An 18980-nucleotide genomic window follows, 5' to 3' on the forward strand; every position below is an offset into this window, starting at 1 on the left:
CAATTCTTTTTTGAGTTTTTAAAATCAACAGGAAATTGGAGGGAGCCTTGTTGTATTTTTTAGCTCAGCTTCCATTTCATAAATGTCCAAACTTGTAAGAATAGCGGAGAGTGGAGCCATCTTTATCATCATTAGTGAAATGAGTAACGAGTCATCTGACCAAGCTCGGATGGCCCTGCCTAAATTGCTGTTCTTGTTAAAACATTTATGTATCCTGTAAACTGCACAATGTAGGTGCTAAAAATGTACGTACTAATAGGCCCTGGTCGTCTGAGCTTATCAGTCAGAATCAATCCTACTTTTTAGCTATAGAAACAGTATTTTTCTCTCGCAACAAATCAGCCCTGCAAATCAAATGTAGCAGCGATAAATTCTGCCCAACAGGACCTAAATATTTACAAGTATTGCGTCTGTGCGCGTGTCAACGATAGGTCGATAGCTCCCTTCCACTATTTACATTGCTCGGGCAACTTTCGTGGCGTTCACCGGAGTGTCAGGCCGTCAGCATCAGCAGGAACCCCAGGAAAGCCGCCGCTCCGACGCCGGAGCAGCAGAGGTCGATGATGCCCTCCCGCCTGGCCTCCCGCTCCTTCCTGTCGGCCCTCCCCTTCACGAACTCTTGGTACCGCAGCTTGGCCTCTTCTTCAGCGCCACGTCCCCGCCTGGCGCCCGCCATGGCCGCGGCCACCACGGCCAGCCCATCCCGTCCGCTGACGCCGCCGCCCTCGGCGTCCTCCACGCACAGGCTGACCTCCCTGACGTGGCCGTACCGCTCGTCGCACGTGACGGCGGCGTCCAGCACGACGCCTCCGCCGCTGACGCCGAGCACGAGCGCGAACCGCACCACGGTCTCCCCCGTGAGCCACCGCCGGTCCACGGACACGGGGCGGCGGCTGGAGGCGTTGACGGCGCGGCCGGACGCTGGGTCGATGAGGACCCAGCTGAGCTCGAGCTCGGCGGGGACGATGGGCGCCGCCGGCAACGTGAAGCCCTCCTGCGCGAGCGCGTCGACGCGGAACGGCGCGCCCAGGAACCAGGCCGAGGACGCGTCAGTCTCCACGGCGCGGGACATCACGCACGCGCCGCCCTGGCGGAGGTCGACGGCGGAGACGAGGCGCGCGGGCAGCTGCAGGCTGCTGAGCGGGGCGGCGCCGGCGGGCGTGGGTGGCTGTGGCAGTGCTGCGACCGGCACGGCGGGGAACGGGAACGCGTCGGCGAAGAGCCGCCGGTGGTGGTGGGCCTTGCCGGCAGCTGTGACGGGGGGCACGTCGCGGAGCGAGGGCCAGAGCGCGAGGCAGAGCGCGCGCCAGGCGGCCGGGTCGGCGGCGAGGTCGCGGAAGGCGGCGGACGTGCAGCCGAGCGCGGCCAGCGACGCGCCGTCCAGGCGGCGGAGCACGAGCGCCAGGACGTCCGCGGGCAGGTCCTCGATGGCCGTCGCGCTCTCGGCGCCGTCGTCCCCCGCGAACGCCGGGCAGCACCGGTTGTCGTCGTTGATCGCCATGAGCTCGCGGATAGGATCGCAGCGTCTGGTAGCAACGGAAGTTGTGGAGGTTCCTTGTTTCGGTTGGTTTTGGATACGACCGATGACCGAATCCAGTGTTTGGATATATATATATATATATACTTCTCTGTGCGTTTGTCATGAGTGGAGTAGGGTAAGTGGTCGCTGTCGGAATACCACGGTTTCGTGTTCGTCATGTTGATCGTACGGGAGGCTGCCGAGACGAGAAGCCACGGATCCCTCCAAGACTCAAAAGTCCAACAAGTCCCAATCCCATGGCGTTTGGTCTAAAGCCACGGAGTGATGGACGTGTAATCCGCTTTGACTGACGCGTCACGGTCATCCAAATCCAAGAGGTTGGTGTGTCTACTGCACGGCACGGCGACAGCAGCGCGGATCGATCCATTCCCGCTCCGGTCGACGAACGAGGTTGGTGTGCCCATATCTGGGCACAAAGCCCGAGCCCGTGAGCCCGGCACGGAGCCCACTATTTAGGCCCGGCCCTAGCCTGGCCCGGCCCGAAGGTCAATGGGCCCAGGCTGGCACGGCACGGGGGTGCAGGCCGTGCTTGGGCCGCACCCTAGGCCCACAGGCCGGCACAGCACGGCCCGCAAAATAACGGCAGGCCCGTAGCGGCCCAACGGCAAGCAGGCCGGCGGCCGCCGGCCCAAGAACTCCCCCCTCCTCCCCATATATAAACCGCGACCCCCCTTGGCCCCCACCCCCACCCTAACCCTAACCCCATTCCCCTCCCAACCGCCGCCGCACTCGACACCCGCTCGGTCGCTCGTCGCCCTCGCTCGTCGCCACTTGCCTCCTCTCGTCGATCCATCTTCGTCGTCGGTGCGACCGTCGTCCTTGGATCCGGTGATATCGCCGTCGCTCCATCACCTCTCCCTGAGTTCCCTGCTCCCTCAGTCCCTCTCCGTCTTCCTTTTTACTCCTTCTCCTCTGTTTGTCGATGAACATGTGAGTCCGCCTCCCCGTCTCTCTTCCGCCGTCGCTCGCCGTCCTTCTTAATCCCGTCTTGCCCTTGTGTGGCCCTCGTCTTCTCCGGCGCCGGGCTCCGGTTGCGCAGGCAAGTCTATCCCCATTCGTAACCCTAACCCTAGCCCCTAGATTTATATGTTTCTCAGTGTTTTGATTTTGTTTTTGGGATCATTTTCTCATCCTTTTCTTCTTTTCGTGTTCTTTTTCTTTGCAGGTCTGCTGCCAATGCCTCGTCGTCAACTAGCCTTGGCGTAGACGGACGACGGGCAATGGCACCGCGACCAAGCCGTAGCCGCGCACCGTTGAGGAACGGTGCTGGAGTTCAGCCGTCCGCGGCCGAGGGCCCCATGGCGTGTGACCCGCAGGGCGACGATGCCATGTTCCATGTGACTGGCGACGATGACTTGGTCGCGGCTGGGCTGTCCCCGTAGCACGACGACGACGGCCGTGACCCCTTTGCGGTGTTTGATGACGCCACCTACGGGACACAGCCGGCGATCGACGTCGATGCCGTCGATGCAGGGGCAACGGGGACAGGGACGGTGGACTCCAACACCCACTCCAACAGCACTGGTGTTAATGGTAATGCTGATGGTAATGGTACTCGTACTCCTTCCTCTGGTGCTGTTTCTGGACTTGGTAAGCGCAAGTCTAAGTGCTGGGGTGACTTTGAGGAGGTTTATGAGAAGATTAATGGTGTCAATGTGCGTGTTAGAGCTATATGTAAGATGTGTAGAACTATGTTGAGTGCTAGATCTGCTGCTGGTACTGGTCACATTCTTAGGCACCAAAAATCTTACAAACAGAAACTTGATAATGCTTTTAGGGTTCAGTCTCGACTAGCTTTTAATGCTGATGGGTCTTTGCATAATTGGAACTATGATCCTGCTGTTGCTAGAACCGAACTGTGTAGATTGATTGCTAGGCTTGATCTTCCTCTTGGTTTTGGTGACACTGATGCATTTGAGAAATATATTAAAAATTCTCATAACCCAAGATTTGTTAGATCATCTAGAAGAACCACCACTAGAGATCTGGATAAGTTATTTGTTGAACGTCGTGCTATGATTAGGAACTGTGTGCATGCTTCTGCATCTGTTGCTTTGACTTCTGACATATGGTCTGGTAATGCTAAAGAGGATTACATATCTGTTGTTGCTCACTATGTGAATGCTGATTGGGAATTGCAAAAGAAGATTGTTGGTCTTAGGTTGATTCAAGTTAAGCATTCTGGTGAAAACATTTCTGCTTCCATTGCATCTGTTGTTGAGGAGTATGGCTTGGTTGATAAAATCTTTTCTATCACTTTAGATAATGCATCTTCTAATGTTAAGGCTATGGAAACTTTGACACCCATGTTTGCTGGTTATCTTGGTTGTGATCCTGCACCTGATGATCCTGCACCTGGTTACAGTCTTGTGCATCAACGCTGTGCTTGTCACATTATTAATTTGATAGTCAAATCTGGACTAAAAAGAATCAAACCTTATATAGAGGATTTTAGAACTGCAATTAATTTTTTGAACTCCTTGTCGGTGCTTTGGAACCAGGGGTCCCTCAACCAACGAGTGAATTTGTGCTGTGTGCCCCTAATCCCGGATGGTGATGCAAAGAGACACAAGGTTTATACTAGTTCAGGCAATCGAGGCCCTACGTCCAGTCCGAGAGATCGATCTTGTATTCCTTGCACCGGAGTGCTCGTAGTAGGGGGTTACAAGCTAGGTGAGAGAGGGATCTAGCCCCAGGTCTCGGCGTGGGTGGTGCGGGCTACTTGAGGCGTTGTTCCCAAGCAGCGTAGGAGTGCGTAGTTCTAGCGGTGTGTTTGTCTTTCTGCCTTTCTCCTAGAAATGGCCCCGGTCCCTCCCTTTTATACTCTAAGGGAGAACTGGGACCGTACATAGGTTGCTACATAGCGCTTCTATAAATGGGGTGGCGTGTCCGAGCCCTGTAGCCGGCCACTGTTGTGGCATGGTCGATGGAGTGGCCCCGTCCTTGTCGTGCAGAAGTGACGCGCCGGTCATACTCGATTTTGTGCGTCATGGGGCTCTAGTACAGCTTGATGCAAGACATGGCGGGCGACGTGCTGGTCACCGTGCAATGACGTCGTAGGGAGCAGCGGCCCTGCAGATGCCGAGGCTGAGCCATCGTGGGGGGCTCGGCGGACATGGATCCTCAGGCCGCCGAGCCCCTGAAGCAAACTGCCGAGGCCTTGGGGGGAGTTATTGGACCTAGGTACTGATTCCGAGGCCACAGTAGCCCAGACGTGGCTCCCCACGCTGCGTTGTCCTCGGAGCAGGAGTTGGCAGCACAGTGAGGCATGGGCGTCCACCATGTGCATGGTGGTTAGTACAGTGGCGGGTAACCCCTGCCCAGTCCTGCCTCCTGTCCCGTCGGCCATTCCGCTATACTGTGCCGAGCATGCGGCCGATGTTAGGGGCAGCAGTTGGCTGAGTTAATGCGACACGACGTTTTGTCAGAGGGACGGGAGAAGGAAGAGGCAGCGGAGTGCTGCCGAGCCCGCCTTGCGCGAGACGGAGGGTCGGTGGCCCGGCCGAGGCCTTTGGCGGGGAATCGCTCGAGGTCAGTGGCGAGGGGGCCTCGGGCGAGTCGGAGAATCGGCCGAGGCCAGCGGTGTTTAGCTGGTTTCGATCTTTACGAAGTCTAAGCAGTCGGTTTTTGGGTCTTGCTTAGGGTACCCCTTCTCATGGTATCCGACAGTAGCCCCCGAGCCTTGGGGGAGTGGAGGCGCTCCCCCTGAGGTTCTGACGAGGATTGGCTCTCGACAGTTCCCGTTGGGATGGTGTTTTGTACTCAAGGTTTCGGTGGGTGCGCGCGAGCGCACCCGCCGGGTGTAGCCCCCAAGGCCCTGGAGGAGTGATTTCACTTCTTTAGGGGCTTTTTTCTCTCTTGAGTGAGGGGTTTTCATTGTGTTTGCCGGGCCCGTGGGTGCGAGTTCGGATCGCAGGGCCTCGACGATGCTGCAGAAAGAGCCCCTTAGCCTCCGCCTGGAGCGAGAGGGCCGTCAGGGGTTCCCCCGGCTTTTTGTATGACCCCCGTGCTTCCTTTTCGCTCGGAAGGAGGGGTGGAAGATGCCATGCTACCCTCGGTGGGCGCGAGCGTCGGCATTTCCGGTGAGCTGTTATCGGGTAAGTCCAAGTGGAGGCCCGTACCCCGTTCGCTGGGGGTCGGCTAGCGGTCCGGAGACGCGCTCCAAGAGTACCGGTGGGTTTCTCTAGTGGGTGCCAAGGCTGTTCGCTGGGCCTCGGTGGCTCGGTGCCTCCCTACGGTGGGATCCCATTCGAAGACCTCCCTGCCGGTCTCGGACACGACACAGGGCGCGCCCGTACAGGCTCGCCCGTAGTCGTCCCTGACTCTTTTGCCCTGGGGCAGCTATCGAAACCCCTGGGGGCCCAGCCTTCGAACCCCTGGACCGTAACAGGCTTGGGTCGCTTTGTCTTTATCTTGGGTGCAGGAAGAGCCCCCGAGCCTCCGCACGGAGCGAGAGGGCGGTCAGGGGTCCTCCCGACTTTTTTGTCTGTCCCCCGCACGTCCTTTTCGCTCGGACGGGGGGGCTGTTTGCCGAGCCCACTCGTGTGTGAGCTTGAGCCGCTGGGTCTCGGCAAAGTTGCAGGAGGAGCCCCTGAGTCTCTCGTGCGGAGCGAGAGAGCGATCAGAGGTCCCCCTGGCTTTTTGGTTTGCCCCTCGTGCGTGAGGGTCTGTCTGCCGAGCCCCCCTCGGGTGCGAGCCTAGGTCGCGGGGTCTCGGCGTCTTTTGCAGAAGGAGCTCCCTAGCCTCTGCACGGAGCAAGAGGGCCGTCAGGAGCTCTTCTAGCTTTTTGAACGACCCTCGCGCTTCCTTTTCGCTCGGAAGGAGGGTTTGTTTTGCCGAGCCCCCTCGTGTGCGAGCCTAAGTCGCTGGGCCTCGGCAATGTTTTTGCAGGAAGAGTCCCTTAGCCTCTGCGCAGAGCAAGAGGGCCGTTAGGGATTCTCCTGACTTTTTACTCGACCCTCGCGCTTCCTTTTCGCTCGGAAGGAGGGGTGGAATGTGCCACGCTACCCTCGGTGGGCGCGAGCGATGGCATTTCCGGTGAGCTGTTATCGGGTAAGTCTGAGTGGAGGCCCGTACCCCGTTCGCTGGGGGTCAGCTAGCGGTCCGGAGACGCGCTCCAAGTGTACCGGAGGGTTTCTCTAGTGGGTGCCGAGGCCGTTCGCTGGGCCTCGGTGGCTCGGTGCCTCCCTACGGTGGGATCCCATTCGGAGACCTCCCTACCGGTCTTGGACACGACATAGGGCGTCCCAAGCGTTTCGCTTGCTTGGGCCTCGGCCTCGTATAGGCTCGCCCGTAGTCGCCCCTGACTCTATTGCCCTGGGGCGGCTGTCGAAACCCCTAAGGGCCCAGCCTTCGAACCCCTGGACTGTAGCGGGCTCGGTGCCCAGTTCCTTTGCCTGAAAGGAATCGGGGGGGGGTTATTTCTCTCCCTACGGCTAATAACGGCAGGCACATCTTTTGAGGCGACTTTTTCGGGGAGGCGAAACGGCGCCTGCTGCTGCTGCGGTTGGACGCGACGTGGCATCAGCCGACGGGACATATCTGCACGCACGATTTAATGAGGAGGGAGTGAGCGCGTGGGCGGTAAAACCGGATCTGGATAACCGCGCCGGATCTTTTGGGGGAAACTTCCCCGATTTCGTCGCCCGACGGTTTCGTCTTGTCCCTGCATAAATACGCAAAGAACCTCGCCCTTCCCCTTCTTACCTTTTCCGCATTCGCCTTTGCTGCCTCCGTGCCGTTGCTGAGAGCATAGAGCGCCGGGGAGGAGAAGGGCGAGGGCGAGAGACTGAAAGAGAGAGGGAGAGAGATTACCGCCGTAGCAGCGTCCTCCGCTGTGCAATGGCTGGTGGTCCCGTCATCCTCCCGGCGGATCCTTGGGAGCGGTCCGACGTCACCGAGGAGAAGCTGCAGTCGCTCGTGGAGGCTGGTCTTCTTCGCCCGATCACCGACCCTGACGAGCCGGAGTGGATTGCTCCGGGGAACGAGTCGGAGCCGAGGCCGCGCGACGGCTATGTGGTGAGCTTCGTCGTCTTCCACGAGCGAGGCCTTGGGTCGCCGGTGGATAACTTCATGCGGGCGCTCCCGCACTACTATGGCGTGGAGCTTCACAATTTCAGCCCCAACTCCATCGCGCAGGTGGCCATCTTCGTCGCCGTCTGTGAGGGGTACTTGGGGATCGCTCCCCACTGGGAGTTGTGGCTCCACTTGTTCCGAGCGACGTTCACCACCAAGCCGGGGGGAACGAGGGGGGCTCGGAAGGTGCAGAGGGCTGGCGGCTGCACCCTTCACGTACGCCAAGACCGGCAGTCCCTCTACATCCCGGCCCAGCTGTCATCGTCCAACCATCGTTGGTATGACGACTGGTTCTACCTCCGCAACGACGGCAGAGGACTTCCCCCTTATACCGGGCGGGTTGTAGAGAGTCAACCAGAGAAATGGGGATACGGCGTCGTCAAGGTCGATCAGCCTAGGCTGGAACCGCTCTTGAGGGCCTTGGGGAAGCTGCGTGACCACGGCCTTTCGGCGGCCGTGGTCGTGGCGGCTTTTCACCGCCGGAGGGTGTTGCCGCTGATGGCCCGGTGGCGGCGGCTGTTCGAGATGACGCCGGGCGATCCGATTGCTGGTGTCAAGATGTCCGCCTTCGCCCTTACCGACGACGAGACCCTGCGTCGGGTGAGAGAGGCGGTAGACGGGAAGCCGAAGATTGACGATTTGATGCCGTTCCCGATGCGCCCGTCGCGGGGGTATGTCTCGCTGGTAAGTTGGATGTTGTCGAGGCTTTCGCGGCCTTCTTGTTTTTCGCTTTTTTTTGTCTGTTGTCTTACTTCGTCGTTCCCACAGGGGATAAGAGACGTGCGAGGCTCCCCGTCGCCCGTTCCCGAGGACACCCGGTGGCGATCCGTGAACAGGGCGCGTGCCGAGGAGGAGAAGAAGAAGAAAGATGCCAAGGAGGCGAAGCGCACGAAGAAGCTCCTCGCGCGCGAAAAGCTGGACGCCCATCGCCGGCGTCAGAAGCTCGACGGTCTCCCGTTGGAGCCGTCTCCCTCGTCGTCGGTGTCGGATTCTTCGGGCGACGGCGGCGGGCGCGAGGTGGGGACGGCCTGCCTGGAACACCTCCTCGACATTAGGGAGATGGTGCCCGGGGCGCCGGCAAGGAGCCTGACGCTCCCAGGAGGAGGAGGTGTCCCGGGGCCGGTGGCGGCTCGTCCCGGGGCCGAGGCCAACACACCCGAGGCGTGGGTGTCGGAGGAGCGTGCCGTTAGCCCGATGGGTTCGACGGTGGAGGTGGAGCGGGCGACGGTGGGGGTGACCCCATTGTCTCCGCGAAGGGTCGAGGAGGTGTCGGGGCCCGACGAAGGCCAGCTGGCACCGGTGTAAACAACGTTTGGAAATTTAAGGGTAGAAACGACGTAGCTGTTCTATGTTCCAAGCGTTTGTGAAGATTTCGCCCTTCTCGTTGGCCAACTTGTAGGTCCCAGGCTTCAGCACTTGAGCGACGATGTACGGCCCTTCCCAGGGTGGGGTCAGCTTGTGGCAGCCCTTGTTGCTCTGCCTCCATCTCAGCACCAGGTCGCCCACCTTCAGGTCTCGGCTTTGGACGCGCCGGGCTTGGTAGCGCCATAGGGCTTGCTGGTACCTGGCTGAGTGTAGCAGTGCGACGTCTCGGGCTTCCTCCAGTTGGTCGAGGGCGTCTTCGCGGGCAGTGCGGTTGCTTTGCTCATTGTACGCCTGTAGCCTCGGGGAACCGTATTCTAAGTTAGTGGGGAGGATGGCCTCAGCTCCATAGACCAGGAAGAACGGTGTGAATCCCGTGGCTCGGCTTGGGGTATTTCTTAGGCTCCAGATGACTAACGGGAGTTCGGCAAGCCATTTCTTGCCAAACTTCTTCAATTGGTTGAATATTCTTGGCTTAAGGCCTTGTAGGATCATGCCGTTGGCACGCTCTACTTAGCCATTCGTCCTTGGGTGCCCTACGGCCGACCAAGCCACCCGGATGTGGTGGTCGTCACAGAACGTTAGGAACTTGCGTCCGGTGAATTGTGTCCCATTGTCAGTGATGATGGTGTTAGGAACCCCAAACCTGTGGATGATATCGGTAAAGAACAGCACCGCTTGCTCGGATTTGATCTGAGCGATCGGACGAGCCTCGATCCATTTAGAGAATTTGTCGATAGCTACCAGCAGATGGGTATGGCCCCCGGGTGCCTTCTGCAGAGGCCCAACCATGTCCAGCCCCCACACAGCGAATGGCCATGTGATGGGGATGGTTTGGAGGGCTTGGGCTGGAAGGTGCGTCTATCGAGCGTAGTACTGGCATCCCTCACAGGAGCGTACTAGCTTCGTGGCGTCGGCCACCGCCGTTGGCCAATAGAAACCTTGGCGGAAGGCATTACCTATGAGCGCCCGAGGCGCCGCGTGGTGCCCGCAGACTCCCACGTGCAAGTCCCAAAGTAAGGATTGGCCAGCCTCGGTGGTGATGCATCGTTGGAGAATACCAGATGGGCTACGCCTATACAACTCGCCGTCGCAGAGGGCGTAAGTCTTGGCGCGTCACGCAAGCCGTCGGTCTTCGGTACTGTCAGCAGGCAGTTCTCCTTGAACGAGGTGATCAAGGAAAGGGACTCGCTAGTCCGTTCCTTGGTCGGCTTTGGGAGGCTCTGCGTCAATCGCCATGGCCTCGGGCTCGGCGGGCGAGGTCTCGGTGGCAGAGGGGGCCTCGGGCCCTGCGGTGGGCTCGGCCGATGGGCCCTCTTCCATCGCTGAGGCGTAGTCGATGGATGGCTTGTGGAGGTCTCTGGCGAAGACGTTCGGGGGGACCGGGGTCCGTGCCGACGCCATCTTTGCTAGTTCATCCACGGCCTCGTTGAACTTTCATGCAACGTGGTTGAGTTCGAGACCGTCGAACTTGTTCTCCAGGCGACGTACCATCGCGCAGTATGCCTTCATTTTGGGGTCATGGTAGCTTGACTCCTTCATCACCTGATCGACGACGAGCTGCGAATCACCCCATATGTCGAGACGTCGTACTCCAAGTTCGATGGCGACTTGCAGGCCGTTGATGAGGGCCTCGTATTCGGCGACATTGTTGGAGGCGGCGAAGTGAAGCCGGATCATGTAGCGCATGTGTACTCCGAGGGGCGAGACCAGGAGCAGGCCCGCGCCAGCTCCAGTCTTCATCAGAGACCCATCGAAGTACATGGTCCAGCATTCTGATTGGATCTGAACGGGTGGCAGCTGTGTGTCGGTCCATTCGGCTACAAAGTCGGACAGGACCTGTGATTTGATCGCTTTCCGAGGCGCGAAGGACAAGGTTTCCCCCATGAGTTCGACAGCCCACTTGGCTACTCTACCCGAGGCCTCCTGGTTTTGGATTATCTCTCCCAGAGGAAAAGACGACACCACAGTCACCGGGTGGGACTCGAAGTAGTGATGCAGCTTGCGTCGAGCCAAGACTATGGTGTAAACCAGCTTCTGGATGTGGGGGTAACGCGTCTTAGTTTCGGAGAGCACTTCGCTGATGAAGTAAACAGGTCGTTGGACGGGTAGAGCATGTCCCTTCTCCTGCCTCTTGACTACTACGGCCGCGCTGACCACTTGGGTCGTCGCGGTGACATAGAGCAAGAGGTGCTCGCCCTCGGTGGGCGGTACCAGGACAGGGGGGTTGGTCAGCAGTGCTTTGAGCCTGGCGAGGGCTTCCTCGGCCTCGGCGGTTAAAGAAAAGCGCTCGGACTTTCTCAAGAGGCGGTACAGGGGCAGGCCTTTTTCGCCGAGGCGCGAGATGAAGCGACTTAGGGCCGCAAGGCATCCCATGACCCTCTGTACTCCCTTGAGGTCTCTGATTGGTCCCATGCTGGTTATAGCTGAGACCTTCTCTGGGTTGGCCTCAATGCCGCGTTCCGAGACTATGAATCCCAAGAGCATGCCTCGCGGGACCCCGAACACGCACTTCTCGGGGTTGAGCTTGATGCTCTTCTCTCTAAGGCATTTGAAGGTCACCCTCAAGTCATTCACGAGATTTTTGGCCTTTCTAGTTTTGACCACGATGTCGTCTACGTAGGCCTCGACGGTCTGCCCAATGTTGTCGCCGAAGACCTAGGTCATGCACCGCTGGTACGTGGCACCTGCGTTTCTGAGGCTAAAGGGCATCGTCATGTAGCAGTACATGCCAAACGGTGTGATGAAGGAAGTCGCGAGCTGGTTGGACTCTTTCATCTTGATCTGATGGTATCCGGAGTACGCATCGAGGAAAGACAGGGTCTCGCACCCTGCGCTGGAATCAACGATCTGATCGATTCGAGGTAATGGGAAGGGGACCTTTGGACAGGCTTTATTCAGACCGGTGTAGTCTACACACATCCTCCATTTCCCATTTTTCTTCTTGACTAAAACGGGGTTAGCCAACCACTCTGGGTGGGATACTTCCTTGATGAACCCGGCCGCCAAGAGCTTCTGTACCTCCTCCCCAATGGCCCTGCGCTTTTCTTCGTCGAAGCGGCGCAGGCGTTGCCTCGCCGGTCTAGATCCAGCCCGGATGTCCAGGGCGTGCTCGGTGACTTCCCTCGGTATGCCCGGCATGTCCGAGGGACTCCATGCGAAAATGTTGGCGTTCGCACGGAGAAAGTCGATGAGCACGGCTTCCTATTTGATGTCGAGGGTGGCGCTGATCTTCAGCGCCCGGTCGTCGGGGCATACGGGGTCGACTGGGATGAGTTTGATGGTTTCAGCGGGCTCGAACGCCCCCGCGCGACGCTTGGAGTCAGGCACCTCGCCACTGAGCTGGTCTAGGTGGGTGATGAGGGTCTCGGCCTCTGCAAGAGCCTCGGCGTACTCGATGCACTCGATGTCGCAGTCGTATGCATGTTCGTACATGGATTCGATTGTGATGACACCATTAGGGCCTGGCATCTTGAGCTTGAGGTAGGTATAGTTGGGCACTGCCATGAACTTGGCATAGCATGGTCGCCCCAGGATGGCGTGGTAGGCTCCCCCGAACCCGACTACTTCGAAGGTGAGGACTTCCTTGCGGTAGTTGGAAGGGGTGCCGAAGCAGACGGGAAGGTCGATGCGCCCGAGGGGTTGCGTGCGCCTCCCCGGCACGATGCCGTGGAAGGGTGCAACGTCACCTCGTAGCCTCGACCGGTCGATCTCCAAGAGCTCCAGGGTGTTGGCGTAGAGGATGTTGAGGCCGCTGCCTCCATCCATCAACACCTTGGAGAGTCGGGTGTTGCCGATGATCGGGTCAACGACCAGCGGGTACTGCCCGGAATTCAGAATATGGTCGGGGTGGTCACCTCGATCGAAGGTGATCGCCTCTCGGGACCAGTTGAGGTACTAGGGGGTGGCCACTTTGACCGAGAAGACTTCTCGGCGTTTCCTCCTGCGCTACCGCGCCGTAAGGCATGCTGAGGGCCCAACGAAGATCATGAAAGCGTTGCGTACCTCGGGGAACCCGTCGTCCTTGTCCTCGTTCCGACCGCCGGCACCCTTCTGCTTGGCGTTGTCGTCGGGGAGCCCGAGCCTGGCGTAGTAGCGCCGCAGCATGGTGCAATCCTCGAGAGCATGCTTCACCGGACCTTGATGGTAAGGGCAGGGCTTCTTCAGCATGTCGTCGAATAGCCCGGGGCCGTGGGGGCCTCGGGGATTCCTACGATCTATTGTGGCGACATGGACGGCCTCGAGGACCTCCTGCTTCCCTGGGCGACCCTTCTTCTTTTTCTTAGGGAGGTGGGAGGCTGAGGCCACGGGGGCCTCTTCCCTCCGCTTACCCTTGGAATCGGCGTCGGGGAAGATGGCTCCGACAGCCTCTTCCCCTGAGGTGAAGCTGGTGGCGATGTCGAGGAGCGCGGCAGCAGAGCGCGGGACGTTGTGTCCTAACTCTCGGACCAAGTCCCGACAAGTGGTGCTGGAGAGGAAAGCCTGGACGATCTCCGAGTCACCGACGCTGGGTAGCTCGGTGCACTGTTTGGAGAAGCGCCGGATGAAGTCTCAGAGAGACTCGTCCGGCTTCTGACAGCAGCTCTTAAGATCCCAGGAATTCCCAGGGCGTACGTAAGTGCCCTGAAAGTTCCCGACGAAGATCCTAACCAAGTCGCGCTAGTCGTGGATTTGCGAGGGAGGGAGATGCTCGAGCCAGGCTCGTGCCGAGTCCGACAAGAGCAGAGGGAGATTGCGGATGATGAGCAGGTCATCGTCCGCGCCACCTAGCTGGTAGGCCAGGCGGTAATCGGCGAACCAGAGCTCTGGGTTGGTCTCGCCGCTATACTTTGCGAGATTGGCCGGCTGTCGGAACCGGGCGGGGAAAGGAGCCGCGCGGATGGCCCTGCTGAAGACCCGAGGGCCTGGCGGCTCAGGGGAAGGACTGCGGTCCTCACTGCTATCGTAGCGACCGCCTCGGTGTGGGTGGTAGCCCCGGGCGGCTCCGTTGTCATGGCGCCATCGCCTGCCAACTACTTCGTGGTCGCCCCGTGCCTCGCGTTGGTCTCTAGGTCGATCGCGTACCGAGGGGGCCCTGTTGACCGTCGGTGTGCGAGCGGCCTCAGGACGGACCGAGGCATCCTGGCCCCGGCGAGGTTGTGTTGTGGGCTGCTCCGAAGTGCCTCTGCGCCGGCGGGAGGCGGAACTTTCGGCCTGCTGCACCGCTGCGGTCTCGAGGAGGTCGCGGAGCTCTCCGCGGACCCGTCGCCCCTCGGTGGTGGAGGGCTCGGGCATCGCTCGGACCAGCATCGCAGCCGCTGCGACATTCTGGCTAGCACGATTAAAGATTGGGGGTGGCTCTCCCCCCTCGTTGTCGTTGATGCGGTGATGGACGTCGCGGGCCCTCCCTCAGGCTCCTCCGCCCTCACCACGCCCTTGCTGCTCTTGCTCGAGAGTGTCCCAAAGCTGTTGCAGAAGGAGTCGGTCTTGTTCGACCTTGGCTTGAAGCTCGCGGAGCTGCTCCAGGTCTAGGCGTTGATGTCCCCCGCGAACGGGATTCTCGTTCCGTGCTGCCGGGGCTTCGAGACGCAGAGGTGTGGCGTCGCCCGCCCCTGCCCGGGGCGGGGAATGGTTGCCTGTCCTCTCGTCCTCTTCGCCCGCCCTTGGCATCCCGAGCCCGACGTGGAAGCACTCACGAGATGGATCGTAAGTCCCTTCGTCGTCGGAGTCGGAGTAGCCAAGGCAGTAGTCGCTTGCAGCCAAGAATTGGCGCAAAGCCCTAGGGTTGTGGAGTTCGGAGAAATCCACCCCGGGCCATGCCTCGTCCTCGTTCGAGGAGTCGGAGCGGATGCTTAGGTCGAGAGCGAAGCGCTGGCGGCGTTCCGAGGGGTGCTCGTGAGTGGCAGCGTAAGTGTAGGCGTAAGAGGCGGCGGCATTTCTCAACCCAAAGGGGTATGGGGACGGTGCCGTCCCCATATTCTGCCCCGCCGGGGTCGGCTCTTCAGGGAGTGGTGGAGCGGAGCTAGACAACTGGGCATCGCCGCGAGCCACCGGCGATTTTCCTTCGTCCATGCTCAGGCCAGACAGGTCCCCAGCTAGGGACCCCGTACCAACAGCTGGTCGTAGGATATCGGCGGGGAGTGGCGTGCCTCCCTAGGCTCACGTAGCGTCGGGGTGGCCTTGCTCGCGTCGCGCCTGGCGAGCGTGGCGAGAGCGGCCGCCCGGGCGCCGCCTGCGCCTGGGCTGCCGGGGCGCGACTTCATCGTCGGACGGTGGGGCTCGAGGGGTGAGGAGCACCATGTCGTACTCATGCCCTAGAGACATGAACTCTAGGCTCCCGAACCAAACTACGGTGCCGAGGCGCAATGGTCGTACGGGGTCTGCCATCCGAAACTTGCTAGGATGACGAAGCTGACACGCAGCGCCCCCTACTTGGCGCGCCAACTGTCGGTGCTTTGGAACCAGGGGTCCCTCAACCAACGAGTGAATTTGTGCTACGTGCCCCTAATCCCGGATGGTGATGCAAAGAGACACAAGGTTTATACTGGTTCAGGCAATCGAGGCCCTACGTCCAGTCCGAGAGATCGATCTTGTATTCCTTGTACCGGAGTGCTCGTAGTAGGGGGTTACAAGCTAGGTGAGAGAGGGATCTAGCCCCAGGTCTCGGCGTGGGTGGTGCGGGCTACTTGAGGCATTGTTCCCAAGCAGCGTAGGAGTGCGTAGTTCTAGCGGTGTGTTCGTCTTTCTGCCTTTCTCCTAGAAATGGCCCCGATCCCTCCCTTTTATACTCTAAGGGAGAACTAGGACCGTACATAGGTTGCTACATAGCGCTTCTGTAAATGGAGTGGCGTGTCCGAGCCCTGTAGCCGGCCACTGTTGTGGCATGGTCGATGGAGTGGCCCCGTCCTTGTCGTGCAGAAGTGACGCGCCGGTCATACTCGATTTTGTGCGTCGTGGGGCTCTAGTACAGCTTGATGCAGGACATGGCGGGCGACGTGCTGGTCACCGTGCAATGACGTCGTAGGGAGCAGCGGCCCTGCAGATGTCGAGGCCGAGCCATCGTGGGGGGCTCGGCGGACATGGATCCTCAGGCTGCCGAGCCCCTGAAGCAAACTGCCGAGGCCTTGGGGAGAGTTATTGGACCTGGGTACTGATTCCGAGGCCACAGTAGCCCAGACGTGGCTCCCCACGCTGCGTTGTCCTCGGAGCAGGAGTTGGCAGCACAGTGAGGCATGGGCGTCCACCATGTGCATGGTGGTTAGTACAGTGGCGGGTAACCCCTGCCCAGTCCTGCCTCCTGTCTCGTCGGCCATTCCGCTATACTGTGCCGAGCATGCGGCCGATGTCAGGGGCAGCAGTTGGCTGAGTTAATGCGACACAACGTTTTGTCAGAGGGACGGGAGAAGGAAGAGGCAGCGGAGTGCTGCCGAGCCCGCCTTGCGCGAGACGGAGGGTCGGTGGCCCGGCCGAGGCCTTTGGCGGGGAATCGCTCGAGGTCAGCGGCGAGGGGGCCTCGGGCGAGTCGGAGAATCGGCCGAGGCCAGCGGTGTTTAGCTGGTTTCGATCTTTACGAAGTCTAAGCAGTCGTTTTTTGGGTCTTGCTTAGGGTACCCCTTCTCACGGTATCCGACACTCCTCTAATCAAAGAATTGCTATGTTTAGAAACTACTGTGAAGCTAAAGGTATGAGACCTAGAAAATTTAGCTTAGACATTGATGTTAGATGGAATGCTACTTATCTCATGCTAAAACACTTGGTTTCTTACAGTGAAGTATTTTCTGTGTTCATAAATTCAAATTATGGTTCTGCACTGTTGTCTCCAGCCCATTGGCACATGGCTGGAAAAATATTGGAGTTCCTGGAAGTATTTTATGACTCTACTGTTACACTGTCTGATGTTTATTATCCTACCAGTCCTCTTGTGCTGCACCATGTTCTGAAGATTGCAACCCATTTGCATGTATGTGAAAGGGATGTTAATCTTAGACCCTTTGTGTACCCTATGCAGCATAAATTTCTTAAGTATTGGAAGGACATTCCTCTCTTATACTCATTTGCATTCATTCTTGACCCTAGAGCTAAGCTCAGAGGTATGCAAAGGGTCCTCCATTTACTTACTGAATATACTGGTACTGATTACACTACTTACTATGCTGATTTGAAAACTGAGTTGCATAAAATGTTTGAGAAATATTTGAGAAAGTTTGGTGCAACCAGGTCACAAAGGGTTGCTGGTCCTACCCCACCCACTGGTAAGAGAAAACAGGCTTGGGGGGTAATTTTTGGAGGATCAGGTCTGCCTGGTCCTTCTAGTGGCACTGTCTGTTCTTCTTCTCACTCTACTGCTTCTGAACTATCAAGCTATTTGGACAGCGACTGCATAACTGCTTATGAGGATGGTTTTGACATTCTTCTGTGGTGGAAGGACCACAAACTAACCTATCCCATCCTGGCTATTATGGCCAGAGATATCATGTCAGTTCCTGTTTCCACTTGTTCTTCAGAGTCTTGTTTCAGCTTAGCAGGAAGGTTCCTAGAAGAACGGCGCTGGAGCTTGAAACCAGAACATGTTGAGATGCTGACCTTGTTGAAGGACCGGGAGCTAGGAGAGAAGAGGGAACAACATGAAGCTGCTGATACCAAGGAAATTGAAGATGCATTCGAGAATCTGTTCCTGGATAAACCAGAAGGTGAAGATGATGCATCTGGTGGCTGAGAGTGGCATTGGTTGGCTGGGAGTGTTGGAGTACTTTTGTGTGAGTTGAGAGTGGATGTGTCCCTCACTCACTTGCTTAGTTTTCATTTGAACAATGGTCTGTAATAACTATGTAAGATTAAGACATTTGGAGCTGGTTGCACTCTTTTTTCCTGCCTAGGGTTTCTCACAAGGGTGAGTTTTACCTAGGTAGGTTTTTAATGAGGCAGCATTGCACAAAACAGCTCTTTTTGATATTTAAATCTGTTGTCTTCATCTTGCTATTGCTGCTGTGTTATTGCCTAAGTGTCCTAAATGACTAAGTGTGAAAAAATTGTGTTGGTCAAAATTCATACTTATGTGTTCATGGTTGAAAAAAATGGATTGAGATGTTTATTTGGAGGTGTTTTAGATTTAATGGGCTGTGGGCTGGCACGGCCTGTTATTTTTGCCGTGTCTCACGGGCCAGCACAGCACGAAAAATGGCCCACTGATAATGTAACCTCATTTAACAAATCATGAAGTTGTGTCCAGTCTGCACTAAGATCTTCATTAAGTTGTCTTGTAAATTGGCTCTCCCATTGACCATTACTAAAAGCTTGAGCTACCTCTATATCAGGTTTAGAAGTTATTTGAAACAATCTATGAAACGGAACTTTCAGGGGACAGTCACCCAACAGTCGTGCCAAAATCTTGTTTGTTGGCCACTCTTATGTCTACTGCTCTGCCCGTTTGGTACCATTTTCTTAACTCTAACAATGATCTCCAGAAACAGATGGGAATATAGACATGCAAATTTGTTTGTTGGGACTGTTTGTTTCTAAAAAAACGAATTTGAAAAAAATGTAAAATAAAAAAACCGAAATATCCGAGCCATTCTTCATCCCCAAAGAGCCCAATAAGGTTCGTCGGCCTCGTCGTACCTCCGGCGTCTCGTGCAAGCGAAGGTCCTGATGGGCTCCAACTTGTTTGGACCTCCAGGCCCAGCAACTGCAGATAAATGTAGCCAAAAAAAACTTGGCTCCTTTCCGTCACATGGACCTTCAGGCTCCATCCTCACGCTTTGTCCATGCACTTCCATTTCGGAGCATGCATGGGTTTTGCCGGCACAGGCTACCTCCAAGCTGTTCGCAATGGCGAGGGCCTGCTAGGGCTTCTCTCCGGCTCCGGCTCTGGCTATTGTAGAGGAGCCTTGTCAAACATTTTTCTAGAGGAGCCGTTTCTCCAGAAAAAGCAGAGGAGACAGAGCCGTTTTGGAGGAGCCACGAATTGTAGTTTCTTCAAAACGGCTCTGGCTCCTCTGGAGGAGCCCCTCAAGACGAGCCGTGC

General features: G+C 57.8%; 2 protein-coding genes across 2 annotated transcripts; one reads left to right on the forward strand and one right to left on the reverse strand.

The window, feature by feature from the left end:
• Positions 1 to 325: 325 nt before the first annotated feature.
• LOC136505858 (probable F-box protein At2g36090) lies at positions 326 to 1560 on the reverse strand. The gene has a single exon (XM_066500993.1). It carries the CDS (start codon positions 1499 to 1501, stop codon positions 494 to 496), a length of 1008 nt encoding a protein of 335 aa, XP_066357090.1. The 5' UTR covers positions 1502 to 1560; the 3' UTR covers positions 326 to 493.
• A 1278-nt stretch (positions 1561 to 2838) lies between these two features.
• LOC136503156 (zinc finger BED domain-containing protein DAYSLEEPER-like) lies at positions 2839 to 17672 on the forward strand. Its single transcript, XM_066498325.1, has 3 exons — positions 2839 to 2877; positions 2923 to 3898; positions 16780 to 17672. Exons 1-3 carry the CDS (start codon positions 2839 to 2841, stop codon positions 17670 to 17672), a joined length of 1908 nt encoding a protein of 635 aa, XP_066354422.1.
• The last annotated feature ends 1308 nt before the right edge of the window (positions 17673 to 18980 follow it).

The sequence above is a fragment of the Miscanthus floridulus genome, chromosome 14 (genome assembly GCF_019320115.1).
Source record: "Miscanthus floridulus cultivar M001 chromosome 14, ASM1932011v1, whole genome shotgun sequence".
Taxonomy (NCBI): domain Eukaryota; kingdom Viridiplantae; phylum Streptophyta; class Magnoliopsida; order Poales; family Poaceae; genus Miscanthus; species Miscanthus floridulus.